The sequence below is a fragment of the Grampus griseus genome (genome assembly GCF_964374135.1).
Source record: "Grampus griseus genome assembly, chromosome: 2".
NCBI lineage: Eukaryota > Metazoa > Chordata > Mammalia > Artiodactyla > Delphinidae > Grampus > Grampus griseus.
The window spans coordinates 31,161,592-31,188,188 of NC_139018.1; the positions used below are offsets into that span (position 1 = coordinate 31,161,592).

The 26,597-nt window shown below is 36.4% G+C and overlaps 1 protein-coding gene across 8 annotated transcripts in view; it reads right to left on the reverse strand.

The window, feature by feature from the left end:
• Window positions 1-26,597, reverse strand: part of PCNX1 (pecanex 1) — a 171,922-nt gene that overhangs the window by 48,337 nt on the left and 96,988 nt on the right. For all 8 annotated transcript variants that reach the window (XR_014296294.1, XR_014296295.1, XR_014296296.1 and 5 more), the window contains 9 exons: window positions 18,847-18,879; window positions 17,123-17,294; window positions 16,488-16,598; window positions 14,320-14,411; window positions 7,728-7,837; window positions 7,211-7,316; window positions 5,376-5,468; window positions 2,480-2,630; window positions 457-598 (listed from right to left, as the gene is read on the reverse strand). Coding sequence is in view for 5 of the 8 variants with exons in the window: in XM_082647372.1 (XP_082503498.1) it covers window positions 457-598; window positions 2,480-2,630; window positions 5,376-5,468; window positions 7,211-7,316; window positions 7,728-7,837; window positions 14,320-14,411; window positions 16,488-16,598; window positions 17,123-17,294; window positions 18,847-18,879 (1,010 nt within the window). In the remaining 3 variants the exon portion in view is untranslated. The remainder of the gene's footprint in view (window positions 1-456; window positions 599-2,479; window positions 2,631-5,375; window positions 5,469-7,210; window positions 7,317-7,727; window positions 7,838-14,319; window positions 14,412-16,487; window positions 16,599-17,122; window positions 17,295-18,846; window positions 18,880-26,597) is intronic.

Sequence of the window (26,597 nt, forward strand, 5' to 3'; positions counted from 1 at the left end):
TCTCCAGTTTCTCAGTACTTCTATTGCTTAAACATTAACAGCATTTAGCACATACAAAACATATTAATGCTTACCCAACAACATGTACCTAGTGTAGTGGGTAGGCCTACAGGATGATTGTATAGGCAAGTGAGCACCTAAATGGTCTGATTCACACAGTACACAAAAATAATCATCTCCAAAACTTACCATCTAATATTAAAATTAACCTTATTTAATAAATGTCATCTCATAAAATGTTAGTTTACAATGAGATGTCTGGAGTAGTAATATGCCAAGAGCAGAAACAGATGTTCAGAAAAGGGAAGTCAAAGACAAAATTTCACTTGAATTTTTCACACAGTACTTTGCACCAAAGAGACACTCAATGATTACTTGTTACTAGATCAGTAACTTAAGACATTGCTATGACAGACCCCAACAGTCAAACTTAGATAAGAGGAGTACTGTACTTACTCTGTATCCAGTTTTTTTGGACTAGCAATTGTCTCTGCACTGCTACTAAGTTCATTGAGAACAATCAATGGATAGATGATATTCTTCTCCACAAAAAGAAGCCACACATGAAGTTTCTCAAACCACATCACAGTAGCTGCGTCTAACAAGGCAATATTAAGTCAAGAAAACCATGTCATCTAATGCATAAAATAGTCTGGTAATGTGATAAGAAAGGAAAATCTTACCACTCAAATTCAGCTGTACTATAAATAATGTAAGTAATCCAGTATGTCAATCAATAGTCAGTTTTATGAATTCTGAGACACATGCAACTTTCCAACTTAGATGTTAAATTTAGATGAACTGAATTTCATTTTAAACTTTTATTCTTGAAATCTCAGTTTTTAACCATAACTTTTTCTTATTTATGCCTATAACTTTTGGAGAAAAGATTAGTGAAGATTATTAGACTGCCCCTTTCCCCAAAAAGAAATAAATGATCTATTAAATTATCTGTTTTTAAAATCCTTACATACACATACATCTTATAAGACATACATCTCAGAACAGATATGAAAGTATATGTTTTGCATTCACACACTTCATAAGTGTCATTTTCATTGCCAGTAATATTTTCCCAATACTTTAATATTTAATGTCATTGGGGAAAGTGTCTAGGATAAGCTGAAAGATTTAAAATACGGTCCTCCAGCTATCTGAAAATAATGTCAACCACCTCTAGGAAGTTCTCTAATGAATCAGATTTTTCTTTATAGCTACTACAGTCAACTTTGCTAATGCCTAATACTCTCAATAAGTGAAAAATGTTATGTTGATTCAAAATTTATAAAAATTTAGACTAAATGTTTTGTTAAGATAAAAAACAAACAACATGATCAATGATTTACTTTAATGAAAACTGTTCTTCAAAACAAGCCAGATACACCTGCTAACATTTATATATGAAAGCAATTAATCATTAACTATCAAAAATATATCATTCTGAGTTATTTTCCTTATGGTAAGAATAGGCCAGTACAGATTTTTATAGTTTTATGTCATTTCACTACAATCTACACATTAATATTTAATTATCTCCCCAGGATCAAAATAGTGATCAAGATTACAGTACCATGATGACTTAAGCAATTCTGCTAAAAGGCCCAGGAAATACGCTTTGATACTGCAAAGTCAAGTTTGGTATAGAAATCTTTCAAAAGCTTCAGAGTTCTCTAAAGAAGTTAATTCATCTCCAAACAGTTGAGAAATTTACTCTCCATAGTAACTCATTAACTAAAGAGAAAGTCTGAGGAAAAAACATTGGCTTGTTTAATCACTGGTATATAATAATGATGACACAGGTATTAACTTTTATTATATCCCTAAAATGAGGAAGTATATTATAGGTCATGGAACCAATGAACCAGACTGATTACTTGTAACAGAAAAGTCAGGGTTTAAAGCGACAAGTAAAAAGCTTGCCAAATGGACTGGCCTTCTACCTCTTTTTAGTCATTTTATACTTTATCCCAAATCTGAATGAATAATAACAATTACAAATGTTTTTCACCTCTTTTCTCTTGATCAACTCTTTATAACCCTCTCTGGTAGGACATAGTGTCACTGGTGGAAACAGGAACGAAGACCTTTCTATTCCCTTTATGCTTTGAGTTAAAAATATATCAAATAGAAGTCTTAAAGAGGATTGAGTTGCCTGCATATTGCAAGGAAGATTGAGGGTAAAGGTAGGGACTGGAAAGAGAAGTCACAGACATACACTGAAGGATTAATCAATGAGAGGTCTGTGAAGAAAAACTTAGAGGAGGAAAGAGCAAGGTTTATTCTGTGGTAAGTTGGCATTTTAGCACTGACATTTATACTTCAACTGAAATGAAAGCAAAAGGTCTGATTCATTAGTGTCAAACCTAAGAAACACAAGCCGAAGTGTTACTTGATGATAGTTACTTAACAGTCACCTGTCAACAAAGTAAAAGAAAAAAATCCATAGTATTGAAAGGAAAAGTGTTAATGAAATACTTACTTCGAACTTCATACTGATTATACTCCACCGTCTTGAGCAGAGGGTGAGAGAAGCAGTGCCACGGTAGCTGCTTCCTAACTTGAGGCAGCACGTAATGGGTTACAAAACCCACGAAGCCGACAAGCGCATACAACACATACTTGAGCGCAGGCTAAAAGGAGGATAAAGTTGAGGACATGAAAAGTGATTCTGAGACCCAAAGGAGAACTTCTAATTTGTCAGTTCAATTTAGTCAACTATAGAATCTAAGAACTAAACATCTGTCTGCAGTTAACATTTCTATATTATGTAATTTTCTGATTAAATCAGCCATAAAAGGTAGTGACTGTTCACGTATTACAGATATTTTAAAATGTGTTAACTACTTTCCTTGGTGTCTCACACTGTCAATGTAATTAGAGTGTGGCCTGAGGTAAATTGCTTGCTTCCCTAAGAATGTTCTATGTGACTTGCAGAGCAATGTATTCAATTGTTTTAGCTAGTAGAGATAAAGGACATGAGCTAAATAAAACTGTTAAGTTTGCGTGAAGAGCAAAATAGAATGAGGAAAAAGTTTTTTTTGTGGCTTCACATGGTTTGGAAGAGAGTTCTTATGTATGACTAAATTCACAAAAACCAAGTACCATCACTTCAAGTATTCAAATTAAAAGTCATACGTTTAGAAACTAAAGAGGTTTCCATCGGACCCCTGAAGACCCACTGGACCTCACTCAGCTTGTGAGGTACTCAGGAGTTAATGGTTCAAATTGGAAGAGAAGAAAACAGGCAAAAATGTTAAATTTAAATAATATAACCTTTGCTTCTGGCCAAATGGAATAATAGAGATTTACCCTATTCCACATGAATCAAAATAGAATAAAATATATGAACCAATGGTTTGCAATATACTAGACATAAGGAAATAATCAGTAAACACTGAGAGAAAGAAAACGGATGAGGTAAGTGTCAGGACTGCCCCAGCTTACTGCCCTTAGATACTTTCCAAGTTGCAGTGAAGGGAGGGGAATCCACATGAAGGCTGGTACCTCCTGAGTTGAGGAGATAGAACTAAAAGCCTGCAGACAGCAAAGCAGCTAGTGTTCACCAGAGCTCACCAGAGCAGACAGTGCTCCAAAGAGAAAACTGCATGGAGAGAGAACTTAGAAGATCTGCGGAGTCTCCCTCGAATATTCAAGGGAATCAGCACATGTGTGTGGGAGAGAACTACATATGCAAAGGGAAGGAACCTCGCCAAGGGATTAGAGAGAAGAGTATCCGGCACTCACACAGGGCTAGGAATAGTGCCTGTTCTCACAAGCCAGGTTGGAAAAACTCAACATTCACAGGGCACTGGTCAGAGTATTCCAAAGCATGTTGCCTCAGTAGGGGGAATATTAGCCCTAAACTAAACAGCCCTAGTCTCAATTAAGCAATCTTAAAAGTTAGATCTGAGGGGATCAAACTGTTAACAAGTAACTTAATAGTGCCAAAAAACAAAGTTCAAGAGTATTTCTAGGAATACAAAAACATCCAATACACAAAAGGCCAACCTTATAATGCGTGACATCCAATCAAAAATTACCATGCATGCAAAGAATCAGGAAACTATGACCCACGGGGAAAAATATCAATTAATCAAAACCAACCCATAAGTGACAGAGAAATTAGAATTATGAGACAAGAACATTAAGAGAGTTAGAAGTGAATTCCATTTGTTCAAAAAAGTGAATAGAGGCATGAGAGATATAAAAAAAGACCTAAAATCCAACTTCTAAAGATGAAACTTGTTAGTTCTGAGACAAAAAATACACTGGATGGGATTAACTGCAGATTACATATTACAGAAGAAAAGATTAGTGAACTTAACAACAAAGCAATAGCAATAGAAAACATTCAAAATTAAACATGTGGTGGTGGGGGGGGAAAGAATTTAAAATGAACAAAGCATCAGTGAACTGTGGGACAAATTCAAGAGGCCAAATATACATGTAAATGGAGTCCATGAGTGGGGGTGGGTGGAGGGACAGCAAAAGGAAAAGGGAAAAAACATTTACAGTAATAATGACCAAAATTTTCTAAATCTGATGAAAACTAGACCACAGATGCAATGTACCCCAGACACAAAAACATGAAGAAAACTACATGGAGGTGCATCATAATCAAATTGACACCATGTAGAAATACAGGTCTGCACAAGAGAATGAAGAGCCCCGAGGAAGGTAACCGCGTGGCCTGCAGACGCGCAGCACTGTACTGCAGGACCAAGCATCGCCCACACCCGGGCCTGATTTAGAGGACGACGTTCTGGACTTCCAGTTGTAGTGGAATGAGACTTTGGGGGGTTTAGAAGGATGTGAATCACGGAGGCCAGAGGGCATACGGTGTCAGTCCAGCACGGTTCCTGGTGTTTATGCCTGCTTGTATTCCCCCCCACATTGCAGCAGGGTTGCCCTGTATGACCAATGGATACGGAAGAAGTGGTGGTATGTATGCCACATCCAGCATCAGTTATAAAAGACTGGGCCTTTGGTCTTGGGCTTTCTCTCTCTAGGATCACTGGCTCTGGGGGAAACAGGCTGCCATTTTGTGAGGATATTCAGGCAGCCCCTGGTGAGGACCACACGGAGAAGAACTAAGCTCTCTGGCCAACAGTCAGCAAGAAAGAGAGGCCTGCTAACAGCCTCAGCTGATTGCAGCCACATATGACTGCAGCATCATAACACATGCTGAGCTGGGATCATCTGGCTAAGCCACTCCCAGAGTCACGACCCATGAGAAACCATGAGAAAATAAGTATTTGTTGTTAAAACCAAACAAAAAGTCATATGTTTCGGCATTATGGACCAACACTACAATCAAATCAGAAGTGAATCCAAAGTTATTTTCCCCGAGTGAAAAGAATAAAATGATTCCTTACCTGCAATACTGTGAACACTGTGCTTACATGAATAGCAAAATACAGCACACCAATTACAATGCACACTACTAGGTCAGACTGTAAACGCTCGCTCTGTGGAACAAAACAGAATTATCTAACATTACACAAAAATTTAAACAAAATCTTTCCTCCCAAGTGGCCAAGCTTAAGAAATAAATTTTCATTGATCCTATTCTGTAGCACTTCTAGGTATTTCTTACACATAATAATTAACTACAATAAGTCTTATTTTCTTCCTCAGTTTCCTCATATTTTGGTTTGATACTGCAATGCCAAGGAAATTAAACTAAGCTTAACTAGTTCCACACACAGTAAACATATCATAACAAAGCCTTTTAGAATGAAGATTTTCCCCCCATTGGTCTGTAAGCTTTACATACAGGAAAAAGAAATGAGATATTTAAGTTCTTTTATAGGGTATATCCTTTTGGATAACAAAGTTATATTTTCATTGGCCTTCTGAAATGTTGAAACTGCATGCATATGTCCTGTTTTACTTATTGAATCTTGTTTTTTTTTAAAAAAAAATTTATTTATTTATTTATTTTTGTCTGCGTTGGCTCTTCATTGCTGCGCGCGGGCTTTCTCTAGTTGGGGGGAGCGGGGACTACTCTTTGTGGCGAGTGCGTGGGCTTCTCATTGCGGTGGCTTCTCTTGTTGCAGAGCATGGGCTCTAGGCACGCGGGCTTCAGTAGTTGTGGCTCGCGGGCTCTAGAGCGCAGGCTCAGTAGTTGTGACGCACGGGCTTAGTTGCTCCGCGGCATGTGGGATCTTCCTGGACCAGGGCTCAAACCCATGTCCCCTGCATTGGCAGGTGGATGCTTAACCACTGCGCCACCAGAGAAGTCCCTACTTACTGACTTTTGGTTCTTTTAGTGGTTGCAGTGAAAACCAGAAACCTCTTGATATCTTTGGTCATCAACTGACCCACAGATTTATGCTTTTAAGCTAATACATTCAGAAATATCCTATTATACTTAACATGAAATGTCCTTTGCTAACATGAAAACTAAAGTCAGAAAAAACTCTTTAAATTATATCTTGAGGCAGTTTTGTATTTTCCTAAAGTTTTCTGAAGAATATATGAACAGCTTAAGTTCAGTGAAAGTAAATATTAGTCTAATTCAAGACCTATATAAATACAGTCTTTCATAAATGGAAATATGTAAAATAACTTAGGAAAAAAATGTTTTATGTTTTGTTCCATATGGCAGATATGAATCTGTAGAATTCATTTTTTAAGTAATAACTGAAAGAATGCAGGTAACATTAAAAATTTTTAAATTACTACATCTGCTTGAGTATATGAAATTAGTACAGGTTATTGTTCTCTCCTTCAACCTGGAAAATAAACATACACACACACTTACCCTTGAAAAATAAAACACACTAAAAGACGAGCAGATGACTTATAAAGACAAAGTTTTTATCAACAAAAATAACAACAAAATAAATCTAATTTATGTTAATATTCACCTTTCAAATCCTAGTTTAAATTCAATAGGATTAAGAATTCTATAAACAATGAAATCACTTAATCTCACCTTATCTAAAAATAAATATTTAGCATACTGTTCTACATTGAAACAAACTTAGAGGAATGAGCATTTCTTACATGTTAAAATTTGAAATAAAAACCACCAACCATGTACAACTATATATGTATTTTTCCCCAGTTACTAAAATTGTGTTACCTCAAAAAGTGTTCGTTGTTTTATATAGTTCAGTGTTTATAGTGTTCAGTGTTTTATATAGTTCAATTGAACTATATAAAATTGAAGTCTTTCAGGTGATTTTAAAAAGCTAAAACTTACAACAGAATTTCTAAGTTTTTCAGGCAGTGGATCTTTTACTTCAGACAACGGGTCTTCTGGATTTTTCTCTTCTGTTTTTGGAAAAATCTTGGATTGCACCAAAGAGCTTTACATTAAAAAAAGAGAGAAAATAATTTAAAAATATATTTATAACCTAAAAACCAGTACTTCAAATGGCAAATAAAGTTTATGACAGAAAATGAAGTGATCCAAGTATATTTACTCGTTAAGCTTAAGTTGCCATAAATTCTAAAAAGTTTTAGATGCCATAAATAAGCATACAATAAGAATATTTTTATGAAAATATAGTTTTAAATCTTAGGAGAGAAAAAGCTAACAAATACTTTCAGCCAATGGTAATCAGAATGACCCAAAGTTAATATATTTTGAAATCAAATATAGATAAGTCAATAGCACTTTGACAAGGCATTGGAAAAACAGATTTTGGAAGTTAAATTTGAAAGAAATGCCAACTTATTTAAATTTCTTTAATTCAGTAACAAGTAATCTCACTTACAAAAGTACAGATGGATCACTGCTTTGTCGACTGAGATGATAGGATACTGCCACTAATAAACCACAAAATATGGAGAAAAGCACTGGAATATGCTGCCCATCCCAAGAATCCTGTTGGGGAAAAAAAGTTTGACAGAACAATATGCTTCTAATTCACAACGTATCACATAATCCTTTTATGTCAGTATTTTGGAGAAAGATAACTTAATTAAACAAAACCTTTTCACATGTTATTAATTGCATTTTATTCCACATAAACTTAGATTTATTACTTTCTGATGAACTAGAATCTAACTGCTAGATCATTGTCAGATTTCTTTTGGTACTAAAGCTCTATTATACACTAGGAATAATACATTTGTTTCTGATACATGCTGCTGTCAATTTCTTTCATATTTTAAGTGGTATTAAGTTTACAGTAAACTACGTTCTCTTTTTTGAAAAACAAAATAACTTGGTGCAGCAAACTTCTGTTATATATAATAACGGAGTAGGAAAAGGTAATACATGATACAACACTTCAGGCAAAACAAACTGCTGACATTTGGTATGCTACTTTCTGGATGCCTCTGCTCATATAAAATGCCATTATGTCCTCCAGAGCACTGAATAGGCATCAGTGTTTCTTGAGTGAATAAACTGTATATTCCCAGAAATAAATAATACAAAGCTAGCTTCTAAGGCCAACCAAACATGTGGATGTGGATATGCCATGTCTGCTTTGCTCACTGCAGTATCTCTGGAGTCTACTAGCACAGTACTTGGTATAGGGTAGATAACACTGCTATAAGGAATAGTTAACAGTACTTAAGTATGGCCTGTGAGGTAAGCGCCTTTGTCTTTCTCTGGGGATTCAAGAGGAGAGAATGGCGGAGTGGGTAATCAAATAGTAGTTTATTATACAGCCTGCTTTTTTTTCCCATTTAGTAATAGTCTTGGAAATTGCTCCACATCACAACAGAGACCTTTTTTTTTAATGGCTACATCAAAATCTTATCATCATCATTGTATTACGTGTATCATACTATGTACTGAGCCCCATTCTCAGAGCTTGTAAGTACTTCCTAAATTCTTACAATCATCCTTGGAGATATGTACTATTACCCCCCAATTTATAGATGAGGAAACTAATGTACAGATGGTTTAAGTAATTTGTCCAGTTAAGTGGTGGAGCCAGGAACTGAACTTCCTTATATGTTTGAATTTACTGAGAAGAAAGTTAAACGATATGTGAAGAGTTTGAGAATGAAAGAGAGATAAATACATAAGAAAACAAAGTAAAGGAGAAAACGAAATGTATGTAGGAACAGCATTTGCACAGTGATAGTAAGGTAAACATACCGGGTGTATGAGGGAGACAAGGAAGGCTGCGTCTAGTAGAAATGTGGGGGGAGAGGTGAAAGAAAGTTAAGCCTACAATTCCATGACGTGCAGTCCATGGATAATGCCTAAACCTTGACAAAATACAAGAAGTGTAAGTTAGTTGCTTAGAGATACGGAAGGAAATACCAAAAGAATCAGTTCAAAGAATTGAAAGTGGTTAACTCTGAGGAAGAAATAACGGGGTAGGGGATTGCTGTCCCTGGCACTAAGTCTTGTAGAAATATTTGACTCTTTAAAAGATAACTATGTCCAACTCTGGTAAAAATGAAAACTGAAGAAAAGATGTGCAGTACAACCACGCTGGAAAACGGGCAATTCAGTTTTAGTTACCTACCCAAGAAACATGAAAACATGTATCCACAAAAAAAGACTTGCACAAGAACGTTCATAGCAGCCTTATTCATAACAGCCCTAAATTAGAAACAGCCCAGATGTTCATCTCTAAGACAGCAGATAAACTGTGACATATTCATACAATGGAAATAAGGAGGATTTAAAACTAAATGGGATACTTCTCTGCAACAAAAAGGAACAAACTACTGATACACATAATGTAGATGAATCTCAAAAACATAATATGAACAAAACACATCAGTTACAAAAGAGTAGCTATGGCGTGATTCCATTTTTATGAAGCTCAAGCACCGCAAACCTACAATAAAATAAAAGCGGCTGGGGCAGGGCAACTGGGAAGGAACAAGAGGGAACTTTCTGATGGTGATGACACTATTTTGTATCTTGCTAGGGGCGTATATTACACAGGTATGTGCATTTGTCACAACTTATCAAATTCTGTACTTAAGATAGGTAGAATTCACTGTGTATAAATTTTGCCTCAAAACAAGTTCTGAAAAACACCCAAAAGATGCTTGCATTTATTTAACAAATGCTTGACACTACTTTTTGTGGCTCTTAGACAAAAAAAGAAATCCTTAAATTGGTCTCAAAATGACTTATTTTATTTACATTAATAATTTAGAATAATATGCAATACAATGATTAAAAGATGGATTTGTTCTACACAGTGTATTGGGTCTGAACGTTTTCACTTCATTACATAATGGCCCAAATTCTGGCGATCTCTTAATAATATGTAAGCATCTAGAAAGTATATACATAAAAAACAGGAGGTACTCAAGTTGTCTTAGAGGAATAATGTTAACTTTTAATAAGCTTTAAAGTTCAAGGAAAAACAAAACGTAAACACAAATAAAGCAGAAATAACAGATGTAAAAGTCTACATTAGTGAATAGATAAAAAAATTAAACCATACCTAAAGGCATGCAATAGTGTTCCCCAATGAGCCTAACTGTCCAGAAGTAACTTCTATCGTCAATTTCTTGTGTATTCTTCCATAAATGCTCTATGTATGCACAAGCCATCAGGTGTGCTTTTTTTAAAAAAGGCACAAAGGAAACATCTATTTTTTGGCATACTGTCTTCCTTTATATTAAAACACACACACACACACACACACACACACACAGAGGAATATTATTCAAGCTTAAAAAAAAGGAAATTTTGTCACCTGCAACAACATGGATGAAACTGGAGGGCATTATGCTAAGTAAAATAAGCCAGACAGAATGACAAATACTGCACGTTATCACTTATATGTGGGGGGGAAACGTCAAACTCATAAAAACAGAGAATAGAAAAGTGGTTGTCAGGGACTGGGAGGTGGGGGAAACAGGGAAAGGTTGGTAAAAGGGTACAAACTTTCAGTTATAAGATAAAGTTTAGGTACGGCATGGGCAAATGGGTAAAGAGGGTCAAAAGGCACAAACTTCCAGTTCTGTTTAATATTTATTTATTTATTTATTTGGCTGCATCGGGTCTTAGTTGCAGCATGCGGGATCTTTTTTTAGTTGCGGCACGTGGGATCTAGTTCACTGACCAGGAATCGAACCCGGGTTCCCTGCATTGGGAGCGTGGAGTCTTACCCACGGGACCACCAGGGAAGTCCCAAACTTCCGGTTTTAAGATAAATAAGTTCTGGGGAGGTAACGTACAGCACAGTGACTACAGTTAATAATAATGTATGCATATTTAAAAGGTGCTAAGAGAACACATCTTAAAAGTTCTCAACACAAGAAAAAATATTTGTAACTATGTATGGTGACAACTGTTAACTGGATTTATTGTGGTGCTCGTCTTGCAATATATACAAATATTGAATCATTAGCTGAAACTAATATAATGTATATGTCAATTATACCTCAATAAAAATTAAAATAATAAACTTAGAAATTTTTTTTAAAAGATGAATAAGTTCTGAGGAGCTAATATGTAACACAGTGACTATAGTTGATAACACTGAATTGTAGAACTGAAATTTGCTAAGAGTAGAATTTAAATGTGCTCACCCAAAAAAAAGGTAAATATGTGAGGTGATAAATGTGTTAGCTTGTCAGGAGGAATCCTTTCACAATGTATACGTATATCAAATCCTCATGCTGTACACTTTAAATATCTTACATTTTTGTCAATTACATTTCAATACAGCTTGATAAAAAAGAAACAAGTTGTATGTCTTGGAAATTATTCCACATTTGCAGATAAAAAATCTATTTTGGGACTTTCCTGGTGGTCCAGTGGCTAAGACTCTGACTAGTCTAGGACTGAACTAGGAGTTCACATGCTGCAATTAAAAGATCCTGCATGCCACAATGAAGATCTTACATGCAGCAATGAAGATCCCGTGTGCCACAACTAAGACCCAGTGCAGCCAAATAAATAAATAAATAGGATAGATAGATACATAAATAATTTTAAAGTCTGTTTTTATTCTTTTTCGTGGCTGTATAGTATTCCAGTGTAAGGCTATACCATATTTGATTTAAACAGTCACAAACAACAAATACTAGGTCGTTTACAGTTTTTGCTGTTACAAACACTGCTATGATGAAATCTCTGCACATAGTCTTTGCTCATTTATATAAGTACATCTGCACATTTATTCTATTACAATGGGGAATGCCTAAAACTAAAATAGTCTAATGTAAATGCCATGGCCAAGAAGGAAGGAAAATAAAAACATATCCCCCTGCCTGTCTTAGGACACAAGTTTCTAGCTGGCAGTTTTACAATTGCTGCTCTTCTGCTATGTAATTATAGTTAAATAGGCCTTTAGAAAATTAGAAAACTTACTGCATTGTTAACTTCTATGACTGCAACTTTCAAATAATGACCCACTTTCCAAAACATGTTCTCCAAACATAGATCTAAAACCTTTATACCAGGATGGTTTATAGGTAGTGTAGCTGGGAGAAGCTTGGACTTGGATCTCATTACCTCCAGTTCCTTCCTGGGCTTAATGTCATCAAGTATCTCCCTCTCTGATCAATTTTCCATCTCCCATTTTAAATGCAATCAAGGCTCAGATCTTTTTTAAAAAACAAAACCCAGAAAACAATCCTCATCGTGTGCACAGGTTTCCCGACTATATTCTAGAGAGAGTAGAATACGTTTCCTTAATATCTATACAGACCTAAACTTATATTAATCTAGCTTCCTCAGCCAAAACACCAAAAAAGCTGTTTTGTTAAAGTCACCAATATCCTATTAACTGCCAAATTCAATAAATTTTTTTTCACACTGTATTGCTTCTGAAGTTTCCTTTGTTGGATTCTGTTCCATCTACTGCTTAAATATTGGCATTTCCCAGTGTTCTATCTGCATCCTGCCAACCCAGGCTAGCAGTCTTTTTCTTATACTTTGTTGATGAATTCTAAATCTTTTCATCATTACTGCAAATAACTACCCACTATGTATCTCTGGATACCCCATTAATGCCAACAAATAAAAGTGTCCAAATGTAAACAATCACCTTCCCCAGTAAACTCAAAGATTTCCAATCATGTGCATTAATATCACCATCTAACCAGATGTTCAAGCCAGCCCCTACCCAGAAGTCATCCTGGATCCTACTCTGGCTCTTTTCATCCACAGAGTTCCCAAATATATTCACTGAATCCAATTTTCATTAAGTCCCTTATAATTAAGACGGCAGCACAAGAGTCACCCTACTTCTGATACTTCCTGCTTATATTTCAGTCTCCTTCACACTGGGGACCAAGTAATCTTTCTAAAATGCAACACTGATCATTTCCTTGCCTTACCTCGAATATTTGGTGGTCTTCCATCTCCACCCAATACGTTCAGGATAAAAGATATTTCATAATCCAGCCGTTGCTTACCTTTCCAGCCTTACTGTAGGCCATCTTTCCTCATGTACCCAAATTTCCAGCAATTCCAAATTATTTGCTGTTTCCTGTACATAACACACTTTCTTTACAACTCCATGGCTCTTCATCCCTTGTTTCAACTAGCTATTTCCTATTGTTCTTCAAATTTTGGTTAAAAAACCACCCCCTAGGAAAATCATCTTTAATCCCTTTAGGCTGAACAGGGTAATATCTTAATTCGTATACCTGTAACACTCTGTTTTCACAGCCTTCATCACCCTCTATTAAGAGCATCGACTGACTTGTTAATCACAGTTAACATATAGGCAAATTAAAAGCAGAACTAGGCACACAGTAAGCACAGTAAATGCTACTGAATAAGTGAAGCAAGGAAGGATGCTATGAGTCACTTTTCATAGCCCTTTCAACCCCATCGTTCTCTGATTATCTTGTATTAATCATAAACAAATAAAATACCAGGAGCTGAGAGCTGTTTATGAGAAATCTAAAATTTTTACAGTTATAATTTGGTGACAATTGTTTTAAGATGGAACTAATAAGGCTCGTCCAGATTCTTCTAAACCAATAATGACATTAAATTTCAGTGTGTTAATTTTTGCTAGACTGTATTTTAAATTGCAGTCCTTGAACAACTTCTCCTAAGTTTTAAAAAATCTTGATGTGAAGAGTAGTTACATATATTCTTAAGTAGAAACCTAAAATTAATTTCATATTCTGTTATTACTATGCCCACCTCTATCCCAGACCAGCCGAGTTTTTACTAATCTGTTTCTAATATTAACCTATGATTACTACATGGAAAAGGATTTTCCTTTAGTAATGATTAACTATGAAATTGCTTTCAAATTCAAACTAAATGAGAATAAGAATAATGCTCAACATAGGAAGACCATGAAAATTAATGCTGAAGAGATACCAGGAAAAAACTCATTAGTTAATTTAAAACAATCTTAATATAGAAAAGTAGCCTTAAAGACACAACATACTACATGTATTGCTCACCTTTAAGGCGCCGTAACACAATCCGTATAGTAAGGCTACTGCCACAATGCTACAGATGAAACTGTAAAGTGCTGCAAGCAGGCTTGTAGTGGCTAGACAGGAAAGGGAAAATGAAATCAACATTTATAAACATTTATGGAGAAAACATACTTTAAAAGGTCACTGAAAAGTATTTAAAATGGTATGCTATTAACTATAACTAAATATCTACTTGTTTGATTTATAAAACTTCAGTTTCTTCATCCTATCCTTTCAAAAAATTCTGAGGACTTTCCTGGTGGCACAGTGGTTAAGATTCCGCCTGCCAAGGCAGCAGACACGGGTTCGAGCCTTGGTTCGGGAAGACCCCACATGCCACGGAGCAACTAAGCCCATGTGCCACAACTACTGAGCCTGCGCTCTAGAGCCCGCGAGCCACAACTACTGAGCCCGCGTGACACAACTACTGAAGCCCATGTGCCTAGAGCCCATGCTCCACAACAAGAGAAGCCACCGCAATGAGAAGCACGCGCACCACAACGAAAAGTAGCCCCCGCTCACCACAACTAGAGAAAGCCCGCGCGCAGCAACGAAGACCCAGCGCAGCCAAAAATAAAATAAATAAATTTATATAAAAAAAATTGAAACGACAAAGGTTTACTATCAACAATTTCTGATACAAGGTAAAATATATTCCCCTTGGAAGTAATAAACATTTATCTACAGCAGAAAAAAACTGTACCTATATTATGCTTCAAGAATATATCTTATTATTTATAAAAGTATGGGAAAACGAAGCTTGCAGAGCCTGAAAAGAAGCTAGAAATGTATTATGTAGACTGTCTATGTAAACAGAACTTGTGTTACCCACAGAAATAAATGTATATTCCCATGTGTTAATCAATTCTCACAAAAGAGTAATGATCTAACTGCTAACAATAACAAAAAAAATAGATCTAATGGGATTACTAATAATAAGGAATAGAGGATGGCTAAGATAACAGACTTTAATAGTAATTTTATATGGTGACCATAAAAGAACTCTACAAGAAAAATTTTTCTTTAGGAGATATTAAAAACCTAACACCTTGCACAAGTTTGTAAATTATGACAAAGCCCACTATTATAAATTACCTACACTAAACCTTCTGCATAGTATTTAGATTAATATAGCACCTATAATAGTCCCCTAAATACTGAAATTGTTTTCTCCCCATTAAGCTATGCTGAAGCCCAGCCCAGTCTTAATTCACACCCCTTCAAATTTTCAAAACAATAAAAATGCTCTAGATACATAGTGACATAGAAGCAGCTTAGCTTCTATTTAAAATTTAAACCATAATATCAACATTTTATCAGTAGAGATAATTTCAATGCATATACTTGGAAGATGTGGACTGCAAATGTGAAGCATAGATAGAAATAAACTATCAAGTTCAGTCATTTCTTTCCCTTTCATATTTTTTTCTATAGTTGTACACTCATCTTTCAATAAGATGTTAGATGGTTAAACTTTATAAATAAGGGTATATTTTAACCATGGTGGCTGCCCAAAGTGTAATTTTCAAGTTCTGCAAAACATTATTCCAGGGTAATTTTGGTATAGTCTTACTTATTTTGAAAATAAAATGTACATGTAACAGGGAATACATTTCTAAGAATATCAATTCATATCCACATATCCTACTCTAAAAACAGAGATATTTCTAAAAATTTTATTCAGTAAAATGCTTTTACTAAAAGCATTCTGGTTTTGGTGTTCCCATTCTAAAGATAAAATAAAGCTCTGAAACCAAATATATAGACTATCAAATGCATACACTAGTTCAAAATCTAAATATAATGCCATGTATCAGAGCTCAATCTATTTGATCTTCTATAAATATTTCGTTAAGTCTATTCAGGTTCCATGTAAACTCACTATAACTTTTACTTTAAGATGACAGTATTTTACCACTTACAAATCAACTCCATTATCCCTGGATCTTTCCCTAAAGTAGCAGCCTTGACTATTTTTTCCTATCTACAAATTAATTCCTGTTCTGTCTGTAATTATTAAATAAGTGCCTTTTTCTTTCTAATTACAATTCTAAAATAAAAACCGGAAAAGTAATTTAATGTTCAGTTTATTACTTAGTGATCTGTAAAAGTAATACTGTAAACTGTAATTTTTATAAAGAAATACTCACCATTACCACCAAAGATATGGATATCCAATTGTTCACAAAGGTACATTACAAATGTATTCACCTGAGGCAGGAGACCAATGAAAAATACTATTGGGAAACAGAGTGTAAACACTATAGAAGGAAAGAAAAGCAAGTTAAAAACAGTATATCACATCCATCCTTTTGTTCATCTAAGATCATAAAATAAATGATAAAAAGAAACCCAAAATTAATATAAATTACTACGCTAGTTTCTTAAAGTTGCTTAAAACTACAAACCAAATTTCTTAAAATATACCATTTTAAATTATTTCTCTCTAGATAACTGCCTGAATATTAAATAATCTTTCCAACTACAAACAACAGCTTTTAAAATTAATTCAACTGTTTTCACATAATAGGAACCTGAGATCCAAAGGAAATCTTTCATTCCATCTGCTTCAACAACAGAAGAATTACCATAATATTTGTTCATCATTAGCTTTTTTCATTCCTAACAGCCCTATAGTTTTGTTCCTCACTGAGAGGATGGCAATAAACAGCAAAATAAACCCAGTAAAACTATTTTTATCTATATAATTGATCTATTTATCAGTGAATGGTTTGTATACAAATAAATTAACATTAAGATCTAAGATACTTTAAAGATGACTCACCTATAACTAAATCCCTGGCTGATACAAGCACCAGCGGATTGGTGAAAGTTATTCCGTATAATTTGAACTTGGTTGTAGTAAGGTTTCTACTACCATAATCCAAGAGCCAAATAAGACCACAACACAAACAGAAATAAACTGGTCTACTGTAGGCAATGATACGATTATGACCCTGAAAATGATATTAAAAAAGAAGTCAGTTTATTTAATTTGAAGTGTCACAACTAGCTACTGAGATCTTTGATGGCTTATATTCTAAGGATTCAAAATGCTTCCATATGGAGGCCAGATTTCTGACTGTGGCAGAAGGGAATTACAAATAAGGATAGGAGGAAGAACAGAATAAACCCCATGATAATTGATTGAAATTAAGTCTCAGTATGAACTCAGTATTTTTAATATGCACATAAATAGACAGGTATAAGAATAAATGTGTGTATATACATGTATGTGTGTATGTTAAGTGTATACATGTATTTTTCTAGCTTTATCCACTGAGAGGACCTAGAAGCAATGACATTCTAGTAATAAAGATTACTAGCATCCAGCTCTTAGTTTATAAATAACATTATCCACTAAAAAGAACTAAGGATCCACAGAGAAAAGGCTGGTTTCAGGCTAGGGTCGGGAAAGTATAAGATGAGCTTGGAACAAATAATTGTGCCCAAAAGGAAGAAAGTACTTTTAAAATGATGAAGGTATGTCAAAAGGACACAGAAGGCAGCTTGATGGGCTCCCAATGGCCAAATCAGGAACAATTTGAGCATCAAAATAATGATAGTAACATTACTGTCCATTTAATAAAATAAGAATCCATGAATCCACACCAATACAAACAAAAAGGGAAAGTTCTTACAGTAAAAAGTCAACTTATAAATGTAGAAGGTCTGATGGAACTAAAAAAATCACTATTTGGCAACCATCAAATGATAACTGATTCAGGCAAGAAACATCAATAGATACTAAAAACAACTGGGCAGAGGTTTGCAGGGCAACAGGACATATACACAATCTCAAAGTATCTCCTATGATATACTTACTAACTACAAGAGAAAAATGGTAACATTTCAGTAGAGTATTGGTTCTCAAGGGAGAACCCCTTGCCCCCCAGGGAACATATGGCAATGTCTGAAGACATTGTGGTTGTCACAGTTGGGGTGAGGGTGCTATTGGCATCTAATGGGTAGAAGTCAGAGATAATGCTAAACAGCCTACAATGCACAGGACAGATCCTCCCCACCCCCAACTTTCAACAAAGAATTATCCAGCCCAAAATGTTAACATTGCAGTGTTTCAAAAACACTGCATACACTACCCTTAGCCAAAAAATCAAAGTTAACATCACCAGTAAAAGTATAAATTGACATTATGTGCGTCTGGATATGATGAGTTAGGAAGAACACAGCATTTTTGTAATATTCCTACCAAAAAAGCACAGCCTGTATCTAATAAAGAAGAAATATCAGACAAAGTCAAATTGAAGATTGTCTGTCTACAAAATTACTGGCCTGTACCCATTAAAAATGTCAATATTGTGTGAGACAAATACTGAGGAACTGCTCTAGATTAAAGGAGGCTAAAAAGAACAAATGCACCATCAGGGACTTTCTACTGCCAGTGAGAAAATAATAACATAAATCTTAGTTCAGTCTGACATATGACCAAAAAAAGGCTTTGAGGAATGTTAAGGAAACACAAGTTACAGGTGTATTAGAGTGACTTACATGTCTGGGAGAAGAAGAATCTGGTTGGACACTCTAAAAAAGAAACAGACAGATTATACTACTGAAGACCTGGTAATTTTACATTAACTTCCAAAATGCCCAAAATAATTTCAAGTAAATATCCCATAGCTAAGAAATGAGCTACATTAATTCTGCTGAAACATCAACAGAAGACAAAACATCAGCTCCAGATACTGAGGTCACTGATATTAAAACATCTCAAATCTTTCCTAACTCTTACACTGACTATGATTAATTAATAATCTGCATCTAGCTTAATGTTTCTGAAGTGGCATATAGCAGACAGATCCATCCCACTACTTGGCTCATTCCAACACCTAAGTACAGTTAAGGTAGAATGCTTTCTCACGGCAACATCACTCCATTCAGGAAATGCACAAAATATGGGTTAGCTTAAAAGAAGGATTCCAGTTCTGCCCACAAATTCCAAACTTACTAAACAATTCAATGGTAGTTGTGTTAAATATATTCTCTACATTTTCACATCAAACTCATCAAATTAGTTAAGCTGTATCCTTCTAAGAGACTTTAACAACTTTCCATAAAAATGTTCAAAATGTATAGTGCAGCTACCTCCCAAATCATGACTTTTCTCCAAAGTTGCTGTTCATTTTCAATAGCATACCAAACAGTTTCACTAGGATGGTCTATCACCATCCTACAAGTCTACATTGGACTAAACTCACTGAGTTTGGCATGTGGCCCCTGGCTGGATACGAGACCAGACAATCTTTAAACTCTTTCAATTCGAACATCTATCCTCCTAAAGCTCTGTTCCCGCCTTTCTTATTTCTGTTTATGATATTACTATTCTTCTAGTCAACTGGATTTTAAAAATCTGAAATAGTTTTAAAAATCTCAGTCATCCTTTGCCTTTTCCATATCTAACCATATTAAGCAGTGGACAAAATTAACAGGATAAGGGACATTGGATCCAGGGAATGAATTTAAATGGCTTGGGGCAATAAAGGGATGGATTAAGGGGAACTGAAATGAAAAGCAAGAAGAAAGGCCAGAAATTGTAACACAGAATCACCAAATTTAATCAGAGGGACTTAGTCACTGTCATTAGAGGTGAAAAAGAAGGAGCAGAGGCTCTAAGATCTGGGTTGGTATACAACTATCAAAAGCAAAGGAACTGGAGCAGAGTCAAGAGGGCGTACTAGGAGGAAGCGGAATTCTCGTCTCCTCAGAACTGGGCACCTGCCAGGCACCCACGGGGGAGGGCACCTAAGGGGACGGAAGGAACCCCAAGTGACCGGGTAGGACGTGGCACGTGGGGGGAGTGAAGGGGGAGAAGAAGTAGAGGTAGGGTGGGGCTGGCACCCCTGAGGGGTGGCTGGGGGAGGGGAAGGGATCCCAGGCCCAAAGGGGGAAACTGGGGAACCATTGGGAGGGCAGAGGATCAAAAGGGAGCATGGCCAGCTTTCCCCTGCCTACTTGGACCCCCAGAAACCTGTTGAGATGCCGGGCCTGATCCTCTGCCCACCTAGGCCCCCTCCAGCCATGTGGGTCCTGAGGGAGTGGGAGGGAGGGAAGGGGGAGCAAAAGTAAAGGCCAGACCTCTGAGACTGGCACCCCTGAGGGGTGTCTGGGGGAGGTAAGGAGTTCCTACACCCAGCAGGACACACCCACAGTTAGGGGTCCAGCAGCAACGGGGGAGACCCTGGGAGAGATGGTGGGGGAGGTGCACGAAGGAACAGAAGGGAACGGGGCCAGTGCTTTCCCTGTCCACTTAGGCACTGGGAAGCCTGTTGGGCTCCAGGACCTAATCCTCTGCCCTCAGAGCCTCCCTCCTGCCATTCAGAGCCCAAGCCCCACACCAACACCCCCACCCAGTGCCCCACCTCTACACTCGGAGACCCCCTCCATCGAGCTGGGCCTAAACCCCACCCACACATGCTCACTCAGGGCCCTACCTCCAAACTCCGGAACTCCACTCTCCAGAAGCTGTCCTTTCCACATGCTGCCTCTCCCCTTCTGCCAGGTGCTAAGCAGCGGCCCCGCCCCACACTTGAACGTCACCCTGCCTAGGCCCCGCCCCACGCTCAAACATCATCTCCCCCAACCGCCTATGTCCCACCCCACCCTAAACCCAACCCCTGCCTAAGTTCCACCCCCCAACTGAACTCCACCCCCATAGACAAGGCTTTTTTTTTTCTTTTCTTTTTTCCTCTTTTAGATTAGGGTTCTGTTTTACCTTGTTGATTCATTGTTGTTGATTTTTTAATTTTTCCTAATAAATCTTTTATTTTCCTAATTTTATTTTATTCTTTATCCTTTGTTAGTGATCTCTCCTTTTCACTTGTACCCTCCACCCTTTTTTTCTGCTGTGGTTTTATTTTACCCTGTTGCAGTTGTTTCAATTATACTTTTATTTTTCCTAATATATTTTTTAACGTTCTAATTTTATTTTGTTTTTTATTCTTTGATATTGTACTGATCCTTTTTTTCTTTCTTTCTTCCTGTTTTTTATCTCTTTTTTTTACCACGCCACAAATTTTGCAGGATCTTGGCTCCCAGGCCAGACGTTGGGTCCAAGCTCTTGTGGTGGGAGCTCTGAGTCCAAACCACACTAACAGAGAACCTCAGACCCAGGGAATATCAATCGGAGTGAGGTCTCCCAGAGGTCCTCATCTCAGCATCAAGACGCAGCTCTAGCCAACTGCCTGCAAACTCCAGTGCTGGATGTCTCAGGCCAAACAACCAGTAAGACAGGAATACAGCACCACCCAACAACAACAACAACAACAACAACAAAAAATATGTTACAGATGAAGGAGCAACGTAAAAACCTACAAGGCCAAATAAATGAAGATGAAATAGGTAACATACGTGAAAAAGAATTCAGAGTAATGATAGTAAAGATGATCCAAAATCTCGGAAACAGAATGGAGAAAATACAAGAAACATTTAACAAGGATTAGAAGAACTAAAGAGCAAACAAACAGTGATGAACAACACAATTACTGAAATTAAAAATACTCTAGCAGGAACCAATAACAGAATAACTGAGGCAGAAGAAAGCATAAGTGAGTTGGAAGATAAAATGGTGGAAATAACTGCCAGGGAGCAGAATAAAGAAAAAAGAAGGAAAAGAATTGAGGACAGTCTCAGAGACCCATGGGACAGCATTAAACGCACGAACATTCGCATTATAGGGGTCCCAGAAGAAGAAGAGAAAAAGGAAGTGTCTGAGAAAATATGTGAAGAGATTACAGTTGAAAACTTCGATAACATGGGAAAGGAAAGAGTCAATCAAGTCCAGCAAACAAGGAGAGTCCCATACAAGATAAACCCAAAGAGAAACACGCTGAGACACATATTAATCAAACTATCAAAAATTAAATACAAAGAAATAATATTAAAGCAGCAAGGGAAAAACAACAAAAAACATACAAGGGAATCCCCATAAGGTCAACAACTGATTTTTCAGCAGAAACTCTGCAAGCCAGAAGGAAGTGGCAAGACATATTTAAAGTGATGAGAGGGAAAAACCTACAACCAAGATTACTCTACCCAGGAAGGATCTCATTCAGACTCGTTTGAGAAATTAAATCCTTTACAGGTAAGCAAAAGTTAAGAGAATTCAGCACCACCAAACCAGCTTTACAACAAATGCTAAAGGAACTTCTCTAGGCAGGAAAACAACAGAAGGAAAAGACCTACAAAAACAAACCCAAAACAATTAAGAAAATGATAATAGGAACATACATATCGGTAATTACTTTAAATGTAAATGGATTAAATGCTCCAAACAAAGACATAGCCTGGCTGAATGCATACAAAAACAAGACCCGTACCTATGCTGTCTACAAGAGACTCACTTCAGACCTAGGGACACATACAGACTGAAAGTGAGGGGATGGAAAAAGATATTCCATGCAAATGGAAATCAAAACAAAGCTGGAGCAGCAATTCCCATTTCAGACAAAACAGACTTTAAAATAAGGACTATTACAAGAGACAAAGAAGGACACTACATAATGATCAAGGGATCAATCAAAGGAGAAGATATAACAAGTGTAAATATTTAGGCACTCAACATAGGAGCACTGCAATACATAAGGCAAATGCTAACAGCTATAAAAGGAGAAATTGACAGTAACACAATAATTGGAGGAGACTTTAACACCCCACTTTCACCAATGGCCAGATCATCCAAAATGAAAATAAATAACGAAACACAGGCTTTAAATGACACATTAAACAAGATGGACTTAATTGATATTTATAGGACATTCCATCCAAAAAAAACAACAGAATACACTTTCTTCTCAAGTGCTCATGGAACATTCTCCAGGATAGACCATATCTTGGATCACAAATCAAGCCTTGGTAAATTTAAGCAAATTGAAATTATATCAAGTATCTTTTCCAACCACAATGTTATGAGACTAGATATCAATTACAGGAAAAAAACTGTAAACAACACAAACAGGTGGAGGCTAAACAATACAGCACTAAATAACCAAGAGATCACTGAAGAAATCAAAGAGGAAATCAAAAAATACCTAGAAACAAGTGACAATGAAAACATGATGACCCAAAACCTATGGGATGCAGCAAAAGCAGTTCTAAGAGGAAAGTTTATAGCAATACAATCCTACCTCAAGAAACAAGAAACACCTCAAATAAACAACCTAACCTTACACCTGAAGCAATTACAGAAAGAACAAAAACACCCCAAATTTAGCAGAAGGAAAGAAATCATAAAGATCAGATGAGAAATAAATGGAAAAGAAATGAAGGAAACAATAGCAAAGATCAATAAAACTAAAAGGTGGTTTGTTGAAAAGATAAACAAAATTGGTAAACCATTAGCCAGACTCAACAAGAAAAAAAGGCAGAAGACTGAAATCAATAGAATTTGAAATGAAATAGGAGAAGTAACAACTGACACTGCAGAAATACAAAGGATCATGAGAGATTACTACAAACAACTCTATGCCAATAAAATGGACAACCTGGAAGAAATGGACAAATTCTTAGAAAAGCACAACATTCTGAGACTGAACCAGGAAGAAACAGAAAATATAAGCAGACCAATCAAAAGCACTGAAATTGAAACTGTGATTAAAAATCTTCCAACAAACAGAAGCCCAGGACCAGATGGCTTCACAGGCGAATTCTATCAAACATTTAGAGAAGAGCTAACACCTATCCTTCTCAAATTCTTCCAAAATATAGCAGAGGGAGGAACACTCCCAAACTCATTTTATGAGGCCACCATCACCCTGATACCAAAACCAGACAAAGGTGTCACAAAAAAAGAAAACTACAGGCTAATATCTCTGATGAACACAGATACAAATATCCTCAGCAAAATACTAGCAAACAGAATCCAACAGCACATTAAAAGGACCATACACCATAATCAAGTGGGGTTTTTCCAGGAATGCAAGGATTCTTCAGTATATGCCTATCAATGTGATAACCTCATTGTAGTTTTGATTTGCATTTCTCTAATGATTAGTGATGTTGAGCATCCTTTCATGTGTTTGTTGACAATCTGTATATCTTCTTTGGAGAAATGTCTATTTAGGTCTTCTGCCCATTTTTGGATTGGATTGTTTGTTTTTTTGATATTGAGCTGCATGAGCTGCTTGTATATTTTGGAGATTAATCCTTTGCATTTGCATCGGCCATCATCAAAAAATCTACAAACGATAAATGCTGGAGAGGGTGAGGGGAAAAGGGAACCCTCCTGCACTGTTGGTGGGAATGTAAACTGATACAGCCACTGTGGAGAACAGTATGGAGGTTCCTTATAAAACTAAAAATAGAACTACCATATGACCCAGCAATCCTACTACTGGGCATATACCCTGAGAAAACCATAATTCAAAAAGAGTCATGTACCACAATGTTCATTGCAGCACTATTTACAATAGCCAGAACATGGAAGCAACCTAAGTGTCCATCAAGAGATGAATGGATAAAGAAGATGTGGCACATATATACAATGGAATATTACTCAGCCATAAAAAGAAACAAAATTGAGTTATTTGTAGTGAGGTGGATGGACCTAGAGTCTGTCATACAGAGTGAAGTAAGTCAGAAAGAGAAAAACAAATATCATATGCTAACACATATACATGGAATGTAAAAAAAAAAAAAAAAGTTTCTGAGGAACCTAGGGACAGGACAGGAATAAAGACGCAGATGTAGAGAATGGACTTGAGGACACGAGGAGGGGGAAGGGTAAGCTGGGACGAAGTCAGAGAGTGGCATGGACATATATACACTACCAAATGTAAAATAGATAGCTAGTGGGAAGCAGCTGCATGGCACAGGGAGATCAGCTCGGTGCTTTGCGACCACCTAGAGGGGTGGCATAAGGAGGATGGGAGGGAGATGCACGATGGAAGGTATGTACATATGCGTATAGCTGATTCACTTTGTTATACAGCAGAAACTAACACAACACTGTAAAGGAATTATACTCCAAAAAAGGTGTTAAAAAAAAGAAAAAGCAAAGGAACTGGGAAAGGAAAATATCAGAAGATGATGATGTGCCATTTTCAGAATGTGCCCAGCTGCCTGTCAGATATATAGGACTAAACCTTACAAGAAAGGTGAAGACTGTGCCATAAATCTGGACATAATTCATATACAGCAGGGGCAACAAAGTAATAAAAGAGGATGACTTCACTGGCAAGGAATTACAAACTGAAAAGAGGGCCAAATAAAACCCTAGAGAGTTCTTGTAAATTAAGAGGTAGTCAAAAGAACAAAGAGGCATCAACAAAGGAAAATAAAGTTACTTGCAAAGTAGCATAATCATGAGGGTAGTATAAAGTAACAGATCGGCAATGAGGAAAACACAAAAATGGAAGAAAGTATTCACAGATATTTAAATGATGCAGCACTCACAGAGAATGAAGACTAAGAACGTAGATTTGGCAATTAGAGATTATTAGCCCACAAAGACTGTAATTTCAATACTGTAACGAGGAAAAGAGTATGGATGAATCTTGAAGAAATGGAGCAGTTGACAAAGGTGGTTTACTCCAGATGTCTATAAATGGAGAGAGAAAAGAGAAAGGATAGCTGATGGTATAAACAGAACTAAACAAATAGTCTTCAGGATGGGAGAGGGTTCTGCATGTGAGTATGTATCAGGCAAATAACCAGTACTGGCTAAGAAAGGAAAGAAAACAGTCCATGTTACCAGGGCACGCTGATGTGGCATGGAAAGTGAAAAATTTGGTATTTGATTCTCCCATTTATGGAAAGCTTAAAATTGATAACATTTGGTATTTTAGAACCATTATTTAAACAAAAGCAAAGGGACACTGATCTTCTGCTCTGTGTCCACAAAGAATGTATATGCTAGTTTTGCCATTATTCTATCTACCAATGATGGATCTTAGTAATTTCACCTACATAATAGAAGACTTAAAATATGAGAGTAGGACAGTTTCATTTTCTTTTAATTTATCAAATGAATTTCAAGAACTCGAATTCTTGGGAATTCCCTAGCGGTCCAGTGGTTAGGACCTGACACTTCCATTGCCAGGGTCTGGGTTATAACCCTGGTTGGGGAACTAAGATCCAGAAAGCCATGTGGCATGGCCAAAAAAAACAAAAAAAGAAAAGAAAGAGAGAGAGAAGAAAAGAATTCGAATTCTTATTTTTTTATTTTAATACAAAAAAAGTTTTTAGGAAGCTTCAGTCATATGTCATTATTTTTTAAAGTTTACATGTCCCTTTTGTTCCTTTCCCAA